Below are 16,156 nucleotides of genomic sequence, written 5' to 3'. Positions count from 1 at the left end.
TAAATAATACATGTGTTTACTAAGAAACATATAGAAATGCATTCTGCATTCTACAAGACACCATTTAGTGAACAGTCTGGGGCACCCAATCTTGTACACATACATTGCCCTGTCTATTGAGCACATCCAGCTTTCATAACTTCACTGGCTTTCACTGTGTCAGGTCAGGAATGTATTTAACCCCTGCCTTTACAGAGGAAGGGAAGACATTGAAAACTTGGCTTGATTAAGCTTCATCAACACTATATGACAAATAAAGGCAGAGTTATTTTAGGTGGAAATTGTGCTGTCAGAAGAAAACATAGGTCAGTAAATAAACTTTTGTTTCATAAAAGGCAAAAATGTGTTGAGAAAAAGTATCTTTAAATAGAAGAAAGACAGCTGGAAAAATGTGTCCATACCACAAGAACCCAATCCTAAAGCAACCAATCCCAAACTAAATAAAAAAAGTTGCATTCTGAAATGAAACCTTCAGAATTAATGAATTTGAGCTTTCTACTTCAAAAGTTATCTTGTAGAATATGTTTTTCTCTTTCAAGTCTTGTTCAGAAGCATTGCATCATGTGGTATACAACTGGTTTTTAACACAGCTAAATACATAAAGCAGTAAGCCAAATAAAGTGTTATTAACTCTATTAATAGACAGTCTTCCTCCTCTTACACTTCTTATTTTAAATAGAACATATGTTTCTAAAGGGGCTTGGCACCATATGTCTAAAGACAGATTTTTCCTGCCTTATTCATGGAGTAAGAATATCCCTTAGCAAAGCAGAGGGAAGATTTCTGAGGTCATTAACATCTCTAAATAGTGAAAAGTTCAAAAACATATCACGATGCATTAAAAAAAAAAAAAGAAAAAGATGTCTCTATGGGAAAATTTGCATGTGATATAAAGTGCAAGAAAGCAACATAATGCTATCTCTTCACACCTGCTATTTTATTTCTATACTGAGGCCACCAGACTTTCAAGGGTACAGAGTACCTTTTACGGTCTGAATTTCCACAGAAATAGATACTGTTTAGGCAGGCCCACAAGTTTTTTAGCATACTTGCCAAAATTACCAAACTATGAAGTCAAGCAGAACATACTGTTATATTCCTGTAGGCAAAAATTGTCATGGTTTCTTGTTACTTCTTCTTTTTTTCTAAACAAAAAAATCCAAAACAAACAAACAAAACAAGAATAAAAAAAAAAAAAGCCCCCCAAACACTTATATAACCTTTTTTTTTAATCTGGTTATCCACTTCGCATTTATAAAATAAATAATTTTTGAAGTAAAATTGCAGTAATTTGTTACAAAGCTATCTGTTGTCAAATTGCTAAAATTAGGCTAGAAAAGAAAAATTAAACAAGGTAAAAACATACCTTAAGGAGAAGCTCAAGATTTCTATAGCAATAGGCTTTCCTTTTCTTCTTCTACAACTACCCTAAAGTCAGCATCCCCCAAGCTTACTTCTCATTTTTTGGGAATATTCTTTAAAATTTGCAGAGCCTCAGAAAACTTCTACAGCAAAATCCAAACTGGCTGTTACTAGGTAAAACTTTTGACACTGCCTCACCCTCTCCAGATACCAGAGGCAAAAAGAAACAATTAAAAAAATCAGATTAATAATAAATGTAGGAGAAGGAAGAGATCAGTGTGAGAAGGGCAGGAAATTTGGTAGACACTTTGCCTGAAACCAGAAACGTTGCTGTAGCACCATTATGCTCTCCTGCAGGCAGTGAATATATTTTGGGTTGGGTTTAAGGTGGTTTTTTTTTTGTTTTTTTTTTACAGACTTTTCAGCATTTTCAGTGGAATACAACTTGCAGGGGAAAAAACTTTCCTTGCAAATTCCACCAGTAGGTTAAATGTAGAGCTTTTAGGACTAGAGTTTCATTACAGAACTGACAAGACTAGCTGTCTCACAGGTGAAGCACTAAATCCAGGACAAAACTTTTTGCTTTCAACCATGTTCCTGACCATCAAAAGCCTTAAGCTGGAATGTAGGCAAGAGGGAGTTTTGAAATTTATTAATGTAAAAAAAGAAAAGAGCAGCTCCAGGAAAGTCTGTCACATTGAGCTAAAAAGGTGTCTTTAAGTATTCTCTTCCGTTAAGGAATAGTTTTATATTTAGAAATAAACCAATTACAATTACATACACCATTTTGCAAACTCTTACCTCCTTCTTGGTAAATTCTGGTGCGTGATCATTTTTGTCATCAATAACAATAGTGGCAGTTGCTGTACCAGATAGTCCCACATCATGGCCACCCAAATCCTTAGCTTCAATAACTAGCTCATATTGTGGAGTTTCCATTGTCTGAAAAAAAAAGCAAACCAAACCAACCAAACAGACAAAAACAGAAAAAGAAAGGTTAAAAAACCCAACCCACAACAGATTGCAATCTACTTTTAATTCACATTAAAATAATAAATGAATATCCTAAAACTTAATTTTACATGCTAAAACATAGCATAGAAAAGATCATGGCTAACACAGTGTTACCATATCAGAAACACAGCTTTCTATGGACTTCAGCTTCTACAATGGAAATCTTAATTGGAATACAGTATGAAGGAATATTATAATACTGGTAAACAGTACATAATCTATCCTGTTATTTAAGGAGATTATGAAAGAGGAAAGAAATTAATATATACCTGTGCTCAAAGAGTAAACTTACACTTCAGTGCACCAATATTTAGCAGCTTGCTTCTTCAGTGTTATTATAAGTATAAAGTTAAATACTAATGTCACAATCTACATATAAATTCACTTTATTTTATTAAATAACATTAATTCTGTTTATTAGCATTTAGAATGGTAATCTAAGTTTGCTTCACTGTAAGAAACAAGAAAGCAGTTTCTAAAATGGGTAGACTGCCTGTTATTGCACAAAGCAAATGTGTATAATAAAATCAATGATTTACATCTACAATATCCAATTCCTATGGCATGGTTACTTATCTAACTGCCTACCTAATGCAGAACCAGACAGCACAGGTCCATTGTAAAAGCCATACTTAATTTCCCTCCATTGAAAAACACCTATAACTTGGAAAAAAACAATTGTGGCTACTGTTCTGCAAAGGGAATGTGACAGTATTTCTTATTCACCTCTTGCATCAGGCATGAAAGCACATCTGTTTGCAAGCTGGACAAGGGGATAGTAATACATCCCATCAAAGTGAGATGTGATCAGAATCAGAACCGACTCCCATGGAACTCAGAGAATTTTGACATGGATTTCACTGGAGACAAGACTGGGCACTTAATCAAAATGAATATTGTTGCCATTTGTATGGCTGCCTTGTAAGGAACTACGCCCAAAGGTCATATGTGGTGCATCATCAGTGGAGGACACAGATGAGACAGTGCTGCAGACACCTTTAAAACTATATGGTAAGAATGTCAGGTGTGTTCAGGAATGTTTTTTCAAGCCCTGAAAAATAAAGCCTGGATCACAGGGGCAAAGCAACATAGTGATGCCTGAAAGGGTGGTTACGCACCACTGCTAGAGGGCTAATTGAACTTCAGACCAGCTCTAGCAGCTAACTGTGTTTATAAGAACCAAGGTCACACATCTTAGATATCACACATTCTCTGTCCTTTATCTAATGCTTTTCCAGAGAATTAATATGCAGTGAGAAAACTTGTGTGAAACTCCATATAGCAGCACAGTGATCTCTGTCTACCACCCATAGATGAAGCAGAATTAAGGAAGCTGAAGTAGGGCTTATCCCATAGCAGAGAACATAGAATGGTTTGGGTTGGAAGGAACCTTTTAAACGTCATCTAGCTGACCCTGCCCTGCAATGAGCAGGGACATCTTCAACTATATTAAGTTGTTCAGAGAGGTCCATCCAACTTGACCTTGTTCCCTGGGATGAGTTATCTACCAACTCTCTGGGCAATCTGTTCCACTATCTCACCACTCTCATAAAAAATTTCCTCCTTATACCTAGTCTGAACCTACCCTTTTTTTAGTTGAAAACCATTACTCTCTGTCTAATCACAAGAGGCTCTATTAAAAAGTCTGTCCCCATCTAAAGTCTCTTCCAAGTACTGAAAGGCCACAATAAGTCTTTCTAGAACCTCCTCCAAGCTGAACAGCCCCCAGCTCTCTCAGCCTTTTCTTATAGGAGAGGTACTTCAGCCCACTGAGCATTTTTGTGGCTTTACTCGGGACTCGCTTGAACAGGTCCAAAGGAGCACATGTAATAAAGAGATCCCAATTCTTTAGGGCTTGGATCCTGAATCGTTTTTAGGCCAGGAGAGAACCATGTCACGTGTTCATCAGATCACATATTAGAAAGTTATTTATTTGCATGTATAGTCCACGAGTCAAGCCAGAAGATATACTTAGTTCTAAAAACACGGACTACTAGAAAATCAGATGCCATTGCCACGTAGGGGATCCTAAGAAATGGATTTTCTTAAGTTTTACAACATTATTCTACGAAATTAATCTCAGAAGGAAGCAAATCACAAACAGGATTCTGATTTATAACATCATAAATATACACAAAGAAATATTACTGACATGCCTCAGACACAAATTCAGATGACAGAGTAGAACAAAATTTACAGTTTTTATACATTTATTTTCTAAAATGCATTCAGTGTATTAAAACCTGAATGGAGCTTTTCCCCCCTCCCCTAGGAGCAGCTTTTTCATTATTTTGATTAAGAAGTTGTTATTATTGTATGGAAAACTTGCAAAGCCATTTATCATTTCATGTTTATAAGCCTCTTTGCTCAGAATGAAGCCCATTTTTATTCACAAATTGGCCTTTTTTCCTTTAAAAACTGTCCAATTTTCTATTGAAAGCAGGTCCATTTATGCTAGAAATTGTCTACTGCAGCAGAAATCTCTGTGACAGGAATCTAATGTTTAAGCTCACAACAGAATGTGAAAAACATTGAATTTTGAGTAGTATTTCATATCATTATGAATACTTCACACTTTCCTGTGAAGCAACACTTTCTATGTCTAGTTCTGTCACCAAATATTTGCTTTGTTAGAGAAAGCAGCTCCTAACAGATCCAAACCCGGAGCAAAGGCGTGTTCCCATCTATTTACACTAGGAAATTGCGCAGGTTTTTTAGCATTTCTCATACATCAGCCCAGTTAATTCAGGCACTAGCAGCAATTTGGATCTGTGTCATTTATCACACTACTGGTAAATCCTGGGGCATGAGAGTGGAGATCTGTGGATAGAGCATGGTCCCCTGTGCCCTTGCTAACCATTTCTCAGCTGATGGTAATGTGAAGGGCCCGGGTCTGTGCTGGGGCATCCCCAAGGCTGGGGCTGAAGTGCAAGCTGCCACAGCAGCTCCCTGGCTTTTCTCTCTTCACTAGGCTCAGGACCTTTACTCCAGTACCTGGGATAAAAGGGGAGCACTTGGTCCCATCTTGTGAGAAATGAGTGCTCCTGGAGAGGGCAGTGGAGAAGAAAAGCATCTTTCCTTCATCTTCTCCATCCCTGATACACTGTGTAGGTAAGGGATATGTATAAAATATATATGCATATATACACATATGTATAAATATGTACACATGTATATATTGAGCAGAACTCACTCCCAGTAGCATTTTGGGATGCCACAATTGCTCTGATTGTCATCCCACCATGATGTTGCCTGTCACTAAACCCAGGCCTCCTGCTTCTCAAAGCAGTGACCTAGCACCTCTTGCAAAACCAATCTGATTACTTCCATTTGGATAGTGAGATTCTAGCAACATAAACCTGCAACAACCCTCAACATAAAATGGATAATAGATGATTTTAATAAATGAAGATTAAGTCACTGCTTCTGTGGCTTATTATTTATCAACTGTGACTTTGTGGAGTGAAACACTGTTGAGAGGGTTTGTATAATTACAGCAGGAGAACCATTCCTGTCTCCATAAATTTTCGCTCCAGTCATTTAGCCACTGCAGGGGTGACACTGGCAAATTGTTTGGTTTGCCAAGGAGGTGAGCTGTGCCCTAAGTGTTTCCCTTGAAGGTCTTCCCACTGCCATTCTCACCAGTGTTAGCATTCTGATCAGATTTCTCTCCCCTGCTGCCTTGACATAACTGGTTCAGCACTAGCAAAGCAATGAGAAGCCAAAAAGGCACTTTTTCAGATTCCTGACAAAGCCAGCAGGATCTAATCACAACAGAGGGAAATAAACAGTTCAGTGCAGCTACACACAGGTGGAACAAACAAAGCGGCTACTTTCAGGTAGTGCTGAATTAAACCAGATGATGATGGACTCAGAAACAATCTCTCCAGTGTTTCTTCCTGGCTGGGTGAACCCCATGAAATGCCTACAGCTACAACTTCATCCACTGCTCTTCAGTTACTGTAACACGCCTGCGAATTGCACATCCAGAAAAACAATGGATGTGCCATTCCATTTGTACATCCATAGGTATCAGCACACCCAAGCCTTCATTCGATACTTCAGTGATTCATCTAAAACCAACTGGGGAGAACAGGAATTCCCAACTTTACATTAAGTACTCTGTTGCTAAAATCAAAGTAAACAGTAAACAGTGGGTGGGAAGCAAACACCACATAGAATATTCAAAACTCTTGTAAGGATTTGAAGTATCTTTTTAGGTTATTTTAATACTTATTGCCAGTAGAGAAGGGGGTCTACTATTTTTGTGGATATTAGTATTTTCTGCAATAATGAAACACTGCTATTTGCAATTCTTTTTATAAACTATGTATGCATGCATAATAGTATATCAGTAGTGTTCTATCATATCATAGCTTTTACTAATGCCTTCATAATACTAGCCAGACAAAAAAATTCTTAGGATTTGAATAATTTCAGTTGATGCTAAATAAATGCTTGTGTTCATTAAAGATGATAACGCATATATTATGTACTGAATATCTCGTATTAAGACATAATCAATGTTCTTGTTGAGCAGCAATATCAACATTGAATCTACCATTGTTGTAGACTACGCTTTCAGGATTTTAACAAATATAGAACAAAAAAAAATGAAGCAACATGACTATTAGCAGTTCTAACAGACATAACGCTTTTATAATTGTAATATCAGCATGTATTTTACATGCTAATTGTTGCAGTATAAAAAGTGTAATATACACAGAAGCTTTAAATTCAGAGCTTGAATTACAGTTTGATGGATACAAAAGCCCAAACAATTTTGTAATGTAAATCCTCTTTTGGTTACCCATTTTCATTTTTTTATATCACAACGGAAGGTCTAAAGTTTAATCAGCGCAATAATGTAAGTCTGTTATGAAGAAAATCAATACCTATTTACTACCCTTAGGAGATATATAGTTCATAGGTATATCTGGAATCCAAAAGAAGACTAAATTTCTCCTTTAGGAGCTGCTTTTAAAAATGAAAATAAATTGCTCCCATGTGCTAAATATAAACAGGTTTCCTGACTAGAAATATTTGTTTTCCATCAAGAGGAAATCTGTTACTTTTTAAAACATATGATGTATAGGATCAAGACTTTTAATTCTTTAGAATGCCATAACTATAGGGCTGATACATAAGGATATGTTTGGTTTATTTTTACATGGAAATACAGGAACAGTATGTGCATGTTTCCAATATTTTGTGTAAAATTATTTTTGACTGATATGTAAATTAGGATTTAGACTTGCTATGGAATTCATATCACTTTGGGGAAAGCTCCCAGCCATGATGGGTGACAAGCTTTCTTTTGACAAATATTACAGATCTGCAACGAAAAACTATCTTTTACTCTTCACTCACTGTACAAACATGTGCATCTTGACTGTTACATACAAGCACCAAAGAATTTTGAAGACATTAGTTTTACCTAACAGAGCATCCTTACATTAAGAATGTTATTAATAAGGAATTTCTCCTTGTGTAGAGAACACCAGTTTCTAGGACAGAACAGTGGTCGAAGCTCCATTTAGTCTGATATATTTTCATTTAAATTATGATTGTTATCTAAGCTACTACCAAAACCAAGCCCCAAGGGAACAAATATTCTGTATTCTAAACAAAATCCTCAATTATCATAAAAGATATGCCACCATTGACGTTAATACCCCTAATACTAATTTTTACCAGCCAAGATATTTCCAGAGTATAATTTTTGTGGATCAGAGTGGCATGTTGACCTGCAACAGCTATTCACTAGATGCTCATGCTTTGGGAAAAGAAACATTTTCCATGTCAGCTGTGCTACAAATATAAAGCACTCTAATAATTTTGAATAGAAATGGAGAACATGAATCACAATGTCCCAATGAAAATACTTACTGTCAAATGCCATTAAATCATTCTTTTCTTTTTAAAACACAAGCTATGTTTCAGCTTTCCTTCTAGACCAATGCATGCAATTTCTTTTTTTTTTTTTTTTTTTTTTTTCTAGGAACAAATTTTGTTGTTCTTCATAATTAAACAGTACAGCAGAAACCTTTCATTCCAGTGTGAAAGCATCAGTTATTATGTAACTTCTCTTGCTGATTTTAGAGCATTTAATCATTTCACTTTTATTCCATCCTTGGAGGTGTCAGGAGCACAACTAACACACTCATCTCACCTAAACCTTCTCTCAAGAACAGACAATAGCTATAGCTATTGAATAGTGAGTGTCTACTCCCCAGTATTAGGTCTGAATAAAGAGAACTACATTATAGTCGACATGCAACTATAGACCCTGTTATGTGCAAACATTCCCTTTGTGTTTATATGTCACTGAAACTATCATTACTGATGCGCCTTTCCAAGGATTGTCTTGAGTTTAAAGGACATGTATATTCATGGTTGCTAGATCCAAGTTGTTCCAAATTCCAGTATGTGGTGGTCCAACTCACTGCCTCAAGCATGCACAACCTTCCAGCAGTCACATTGTGAGATGAAGCATGTAACTCTGAGGGAGGTGAGCTTGGAGGCTAAGGCAGCTGTAAGCTTCTTTTGAATCTTATAAAGATAATGTGGTCATGAAGCCTTCCCAAGTTGGGGTGTCCTTTCTATTATCCCTAATTATTCACTGCTCTGACTTTACACAGTTACACACTGTCCTAACACACCTCCCCATGTGCTGCATGTTCCTCAAGTTAGCAATTCCCCTTTCACAGAGCTTGCACAAAAGAGAAACACTCGACCATTCTTGTATATGAAACACTTAATGTTCTGCTAATCTGGTCCTTTAAGAAAGTACCAAAATACTGCTGAAATGATAGCATTACATCTATTCCTCATTGACTATACACCTACTGGTGTTTATATTCCTTTTTTTTTTTTCTGATACTGGATACAAAACACTGCATGTTATTCACATTAATTAACCTCACTCAGATAAAACTACTGATGGAATGAGTGACAGAATTTCCCTGATGCTTAACACTTCCTAAGCCTTACCTGGAAGTGAGGCTTGGGAACACTGAACACTATAACAGTGCCAAGAAGCAAAACATTCTGAGGACTTTTTCATTAAATGTGGAACATAAAATCAGAAATGTTAACAGTCTGATGGGGGTAGGAGCCACCATTCTCTCCAGGATTATCTCCTGATTAATACACTTCTAAGGGAATATTGAAAGTACTATGCATTCTGCCAGTTCATACTGGATTATTTTTACAAATTTAACAGTTAACAGACCATATCAAGAGGTTTGTTTCAGAATAAATAACTGTCTGCATCAGTACACTCCACTGGGGTGTGAATGTGCATGTATGATTTCATGCCACAATATAAGATGCTTGTGTCTCTTGTAAAACTGGCAGATTCCCATTTCAATGTTTCACATTTAAAACAAGGCAGAACAAAGTGCAAGAGGCTGCCTTCCAAATCATCATGGCAGCAAAAGCATGAGAGCCAAAGGTCCCAAAAAACATGCTTTGAAAAAAAGTCTCCTGTCCTGGATTCAGCAGTAGCAGTCATTTCTTCCTCCTTCTTGGTAGCTGCTGCAGTGCTGTGTTTTGACTCTCGAGCTGGGAACGGTTGCTGATAGCAAGTACGTTTTGAGTTACTGCTCAAATGTTTGGTTTGTCCAAGGCCTTTTCTAAGCTCATGCTCTGCCAGGGAGGAGGGGAGGCCAGGAGTAAGGAGAGACAGGACACCTGACCCAGGCTAGCCAAAGAGGTATTCCATACCATAGCACGTCATACCCAGGATGTAACTGGGAGTTACCTGGAAGGGCTGGAGCTCTGGGGGATGGAGGATGTATCGGTTGGTGCTTGGTCGGGCAGGGTGGGGTGAGTTATGTGTCGGTGGCTGGTGGGGTGTTGTATTCTCTTCACTTGTTGTTTGCTTTATCATTATTATTTGTAGTAGTAATGGCAGTAGTGATTTGTGTTGTGCCTTAGCTATTAAACCGTTCTTATCTCAACCCGTGGGGGCTACATTCTTTGGATTCTCCTTCCTAACTTTCCGGGAGTTGGGGGAGCGAGGTGGGGGAGTGAGTTGACAAGTTGTACAATTTGTTTTTAAACCACGACATCCCCAAATTCCTCATTAGAGGAAGATGATAGCAATAATAACTGCCTTGCTGCAGGTACAGTCACATCAGAATTAGAGAACTCTTGCTCATCAGTAATCACAAGAGGATGTCTGTGCCTGTGTTTTTGCAACAGAAACTCTGGAAGCTAATGAGAAGTTCTAGGCATTTAACCCATTGGAGAAGGCGATCAATCAACGGTATAAATATTTCATACAAAAGCAATAACATGCAGCTTGTCAGAACTCCCTTCTGTTTACTGGAAACAAATTACTTTCCTAAATTGTGTGGACAGCAGCCAATGTCAGTTATCAGGGATCTCATTGATAAGCACACATTATACCTGCAGCCTGCAACACAGGAATCCTTCAAAGAAGACAGAAAAAAGAAGACTCTGTCAAGCATGCTTATCACTGCTTCAATTTGCTCCTCCTTGAGCCTGGAACAGGCTCAAGAAGCCCTGAAGTGGTTCCTGCGGACTTTGGGGGAGGATACCAAAGAGTACTGAAAGATAAATAATGCCTTTCAGGAATGTGTGTCCCAGAAAAGGCATCTTCAAAAGGGGGCAAAGGGAAGCTAAAGTTTCATCTTAAGGTGCCAAGAAGTGGGTTTGAACAAGGAAGGCAGATGTAAAACCTGAAGCAGTTCAACCTAATCTTATTCCCAACACCTCTTTCCTCAGAAAATCATCTCTGAATGAAGCAACGAACCTCTAGCACAGCTTAAATCCTGGACAGTGTAGGCTTCTCTACTCCCATACTACACTAAGCACACACTTTTGAAGGAATGCGTTGCAGAAAACAAAGTGAAACCTAATGCTGATTGTTTTATTATGTGCCACCATCAAGCCATCTATGATCTCACCAGGGCTGAATTTAGATTAAACAATTTTATTTCATTGAGATCTGCTTGGATGCCAATGCACCACTTGGTACTAATCTGCCCCATGACTCCAAGGCATCACAGACCCATACAGTGCCCTTCTTCACTTCATTAAATGTCAAATCCTAGGTGCATATTCAAAGTGTGGCAACTGAATTTCTTTCCTCCAAAATTCAACTGCAAAATGTGTCCTAATTCTCTCCAGCCACCAGTGTGATTCATTTGAGGGGACCATACTAAAGCTGCCTCAAATGAAAAACTACAGTGTACAGTATGGTAGTGAGGTCCTCAGCATAAACTATTTTGCTCTACAGATCTGCTTCTACCTGCTAATGGTGAAATAGCCTTGTAATCCCCTATAAACTAGACAGCTATGGAGATTATAGAATCTAACTATCACAGCACCCTCTTACCCCAGACCAGGCAAGGAGTCAAACGCAAGAACAAGAAATAATAGAACCCTAACTGATACAGAATGATAGAAATGATAGAAACTGTGTCTGAGACACCACAAGATCATGGCAGTCACAAGACAAGGATGAACCATCTGATAAACTATCTGACAGTACCTTTTTCAGAGGCTTTTCAAGTAGGTGCTTCATCCTTACCCTCAAACAGCACCTCCGGATCTACAAGAGTTTAGCATTTCTGGGCCCAGCTTATATAGAAGAATTTGAACAAAGCCATTTGCTCACTAAGGTCTACAACTGATCACTGTGAAAAAAGTTTCTTGAGGAACTTTGCACAGCAGCTGAAAATGAACATTTTCTTTGAGTTTATAATAACCTAAGCCAATATTCTCTGCCTAGGTAAGAAAACATAATAAGTTTGATGATACCTCCCTAATGCCAAATCTTTTACATAATCAGTTATTGAATGAATCAAAATGAAGCATACTGGGTTAACGTCAGAAATCACATTCTCACAAATTAGGTGCACTTAGATTATGTTTCCCTCCATAAACATATCAATTCCCACAACAGAAAGCAGTGTTGTAAAGGTGAGGATGGAAATTGTGTTTCTGCTGTGTAATCTGCTTTGCAAATTTGTAACAGTGGTTAAAATGCCCAGAAAATTCAATTACTGACTTGCTATGACAACCATACATCAGCAGGCCTAGGCAGAGAGAGGTTATATCTAACATTAGCACCCTAATGCAAAAAACATATTCTATGATTCCAGATGTATAACCTTTGCCTGATGTTTAGATTACTAAATATTAATGGGTTACTGTCTATTATTTCAGGCATATTATGAGGAACATAGTATTTTAGTTAAATAGGCTCATTCTAAGTTGGAGTTGGAGGAAAAAAAAACCTTCCATGTCCGTTTGAGGTACTTACCATTTAAACTTGGTATTTAATCAAAATAGTCACCAAATGTTACTTTTAATCACTATGGTAAGATTTCTTTTAACTTGATTTTTTATGCAAATCTTTTTTTAGAATTTAGTGTTCTATTGCTAGTAATAATTCCAGGTAGCTTTTGAAATAAAGGACCCTGCTGAGAGTGTAATGAATCAGTAAATGATACTAGCTTTGCTCATAGACAGAAACATTTCTAGTGACTGCATTTATACCCTTGTTGGGTTATACCCACAGAATATAAATTGATCTAATTCTAAGTCATCCAAGGGAAAATGGTGTAAAATGGATTTCAATTACACTATTGCTGTTTTACCAAAAAGCTTATAGCACTATGGGGTGATAATCCACCTCCACAGGATTTACTTTCTAATGAAAAATGTAAAAATGGAATTTTCTATTTAAAAATTCTTCTATTTGTTTTATTCTTTTCTTACTTAATCCTACATATCTTTTTATCAGCTTTCTTTCATGATAAAAAGTAATTAAATGCCTTCTTTGGAATTCCTGTACTTTCTGCTTTCGTTAATAAGTGGTATTTTAACTAAACTTTCATAATCCTACTTATATCTTCTAAAAGCATCTACCAATAAAGCGGCCCCCTCCACCCCACTAAAGTCAGGCTTTATTTCTTGCAACCACACTAAGATTTCTAAGTTATTCTCACTTTCAGGCTCTGTCACTGCTTTGTATAGATTCTGTACTGTAGTACGGTTGCTTTAGTGGACAATAGGGAAGTTAACCTGCTAGAGGTTGCTCCTTTTATAAATTGATGTCTGTGCACTAGAATTGTACATAGCTTCTTTCTATAAATCAATCCGCAAAAGCTTTTCACATGCACTATAAAAGGAGGAATAGATTTCCAATTAATTTGTTTTATAAGCAATACCAAGATACAATCTATTAGTAGTTTCAATTTAGTGTAGTGACTTAGAGGAAAACCAATAGAAAATAAACTTAAAATAAAGTGTGTAAAGATCATGTATGTAGAATAATTTTCCTTTCAAGGGCTTAGAACGATTAAGTACATGCCTCGCTTTTGGATATTTAGAAAAATCTCACAGAAAAAAGAAAAAAAGGGCCTAATCATCAGAACCCTGGCAAGTACTTGATATGAAATATAGGACACATTGCTCAAATAATAAGAAATAATAATGCGGTATAAACAGCTTCCCTTCTGTACAGTTCAGCAGCTCTATCTCCTTTTACATGTTTAGCAGCGTGGTTTTCTGGCCCAAAATCTTGCTCAAGACTGTGTCTCAGTGAAATATACTTTGCTTTATAGGAAGTACATGATATTTTTATCCATTGCAATGCCATGCCATTTCTTAAAAAAAATCTGCCTGAAGTAAAAGTGTTTTCAAAAAGTAAACATTTGTCTGATTTTGTCTGCTTTCCCCCTTGAAGTATCACCATAAAATATTTATGTCAAGGTCCTGAGAACTTGTTGTGCTGGTCTTCCTGTTCAAGGAAATATTCTGCCAGGAAGTCTGAGACATGACAGGTCTTACAGGTTTGTGATAATCCCCACCAAGAGATCAAAGTTAATGGAAAAGTTCCCCTCAGCTTCAAGAGGTTTGGGCGACACGTTCCCATGGGACACAGATGGTACAACTGTTTACTCAGGTATAAACACTCAGTGATGCAGTCTTCATTTTAATCAATTGAACATTCTAAACAGGTTATTGCACAAGAAAAAATCCTAAGAAATCTCACGTAGTCTGCTTTAATGAGACATTAGTTAATCTTTTATAATATTGCCTTGTTATAACTGCTTTATATCATATATAAGATAAAATTAAAAAGTATAGAACTGGTACCAATTTAGTTATAGTGAGCTAAGACTTCGTAGCATATTTTGTACCAAGCATGGTACCAAAATATCCTTCATTTATGTTACTCTATCAGAAATTTCTGGAGGCCTGTTGCTCTACAAAGTGTTTTTCTGATACAACTTTCCTTCAGGAGAATTCCCAAAATACCCTGTAAAGAAAAACAAATAATCACTGCTAATTTGCAGAATTAAGAAATAAATTAAGATAAGAGTTAATGACTGAGAGAAATCCACTGTTTTCTATTAGGGAAGGACAAACTACATTAAGTGAATAACAACTACCATCGTGGAGAGGCAGAGGGGAGGTGAATATATGAAGTAGGGTATGAGCACGTGTGGGGCTGAGCAGTCAGCGAGCTACAACTGAGTCCCATTTCTAGGCAGTTCTTATAGACTAAAAGCAGTAAAACCAACAAAGGAGAGAATGGTATAGGAGGCACTGCTAGCAGGTAAAGAACAGGTAAAGCAGGTAAAGACTTCCTTGGAGATCTGAGAAGAGGCACCCTTAACATAATTAAAAGACCTTTTCAAAGCTACGAAGTTCTATGTTGTAGCTGTATTTGTGGATCTGAGAAGTACTTCCACACTCAGATTAGCCATGGGAAGAACTGTGTCACAGAGACAGTTTTCAAAATCAGATCCTGTCTGGATCCCCTTGCTTCTTGTTACCAAGGTGAAGTATTAGTAGTTTGCTGCATGTCCAGAAGCACATTGCTCTCTGTTCTCTACGCCATGCTCTTAAACAGTATATTTTGGTTATCTCAACTCTGCCAAATCCACCCATCTTCAGAGCATTCAGAGCATTCAGAGGTTCAGTGCAGCCCTGCAGAGAAGGACTTAGAGGTGTTGGTTGCTGAGAAAATGAACATGAGCTGGCTTCAGTGTGAACTCACAGCCCAGAAAGGAACCATATCCTGGGCTGCATCAAAAGAAGTGTGATCAGCAGGTCAAAGGAGGTGATCCTGCCCCTCTGCTCTTGTGAGACTTCACCTGGAGCATTGTGTGCAGTTCTGGTGCCCTCAACATAAAAAGGACATGGAACTGTTAGAACAAGTCCAGAGGAGGCCATGAGTATGATCAGGGACTGGAGCACGTCCCGTATGAAGACAGGCTGAGAAAGTTGGGGCTGTTCAGCCTGGAGAAGGCTGTGTGGAGACCTCATAGCAGCCTTCCAGTATCTGAAGGGGGACTATGGGGATGTTGGGGACGGACTCTTCATTAGGGACTGTAGTGATAGTACAAGGGTAACGGGTTAAAACTTCAACAGGGGAAGTTTAGATTGGATATAAGGAGGAAGTTCTTTACTGTGAGGGTGGTGAGGCACTGGAATGGGTTGCCCAGGGAAGCTGTGAATCCTCCATCCCTGGTGGTGTTTGATCGAAAGTTTGCCCACAAGCAAGCCAAGATCTTTAGGTAGCATGAAACATACTGGGTCAAAACTCTTTCAGCTCAGTTTGTTGTAGACACATGTAGATAAATGCAATTTTTTTTATCTGCATCTGACATCTCAAAGACTTGCCATTATACCAAAAAAATGACTGAGAAACTTTTTCAGTTCTCTGCAGATAATAATTTTCTGTGTCTAGAATGCAAACCAAGGGAATGTAAGAAACCCACAATTACATGTC

At 37.7% G+C, this 16,156-nt stretch overlaps 1 protein-coding gene across 3 annotated transcripts in view; it reads right to left on the bottom strand.

Moving 5' to 3' along the window:
- The window catches only part of CDH13 (cadherin 13), a 510,139-nt gene that overhangs the window by 106,396 nt on the left and 387,587 nt on the right, over positions 1-16,156 (bottom strand). For all 3 annotated transcript variants that reach the window (XM_031051836.2, XM_031051835.2, XM_031051834.2), the window contains one exon: positions 2,164-2,304. In XM_031051836.2, the coding sequence (XP_030907696.1) occupies positions 2,164-2,304 (141 nt within the window). The remainder of the gene's footprint in view (positions 1-2,163; positions 2,305-16,156) is intronic.

Source organism: Melopsittacus undulatus, chromosome Z (assembly GCF_012275295.1).
Source record: "Melopsittacus undulatus isolate bMelUnd1 chromosome Z, bMelUnd1.mat.Z, whole genome shotgun sequence".
NCBI classification, from domain to species: Eukaryota; Metazoa; Chordata; class Aves; order Psittaciformes; family Psittaculidae; genus Melopsittacus; species Melopsittacus undulatus.
Note: the sequence above shows the minus strand (reverse complement) of the source record. Positions and strands in the feature narration are given on the sequence as shown.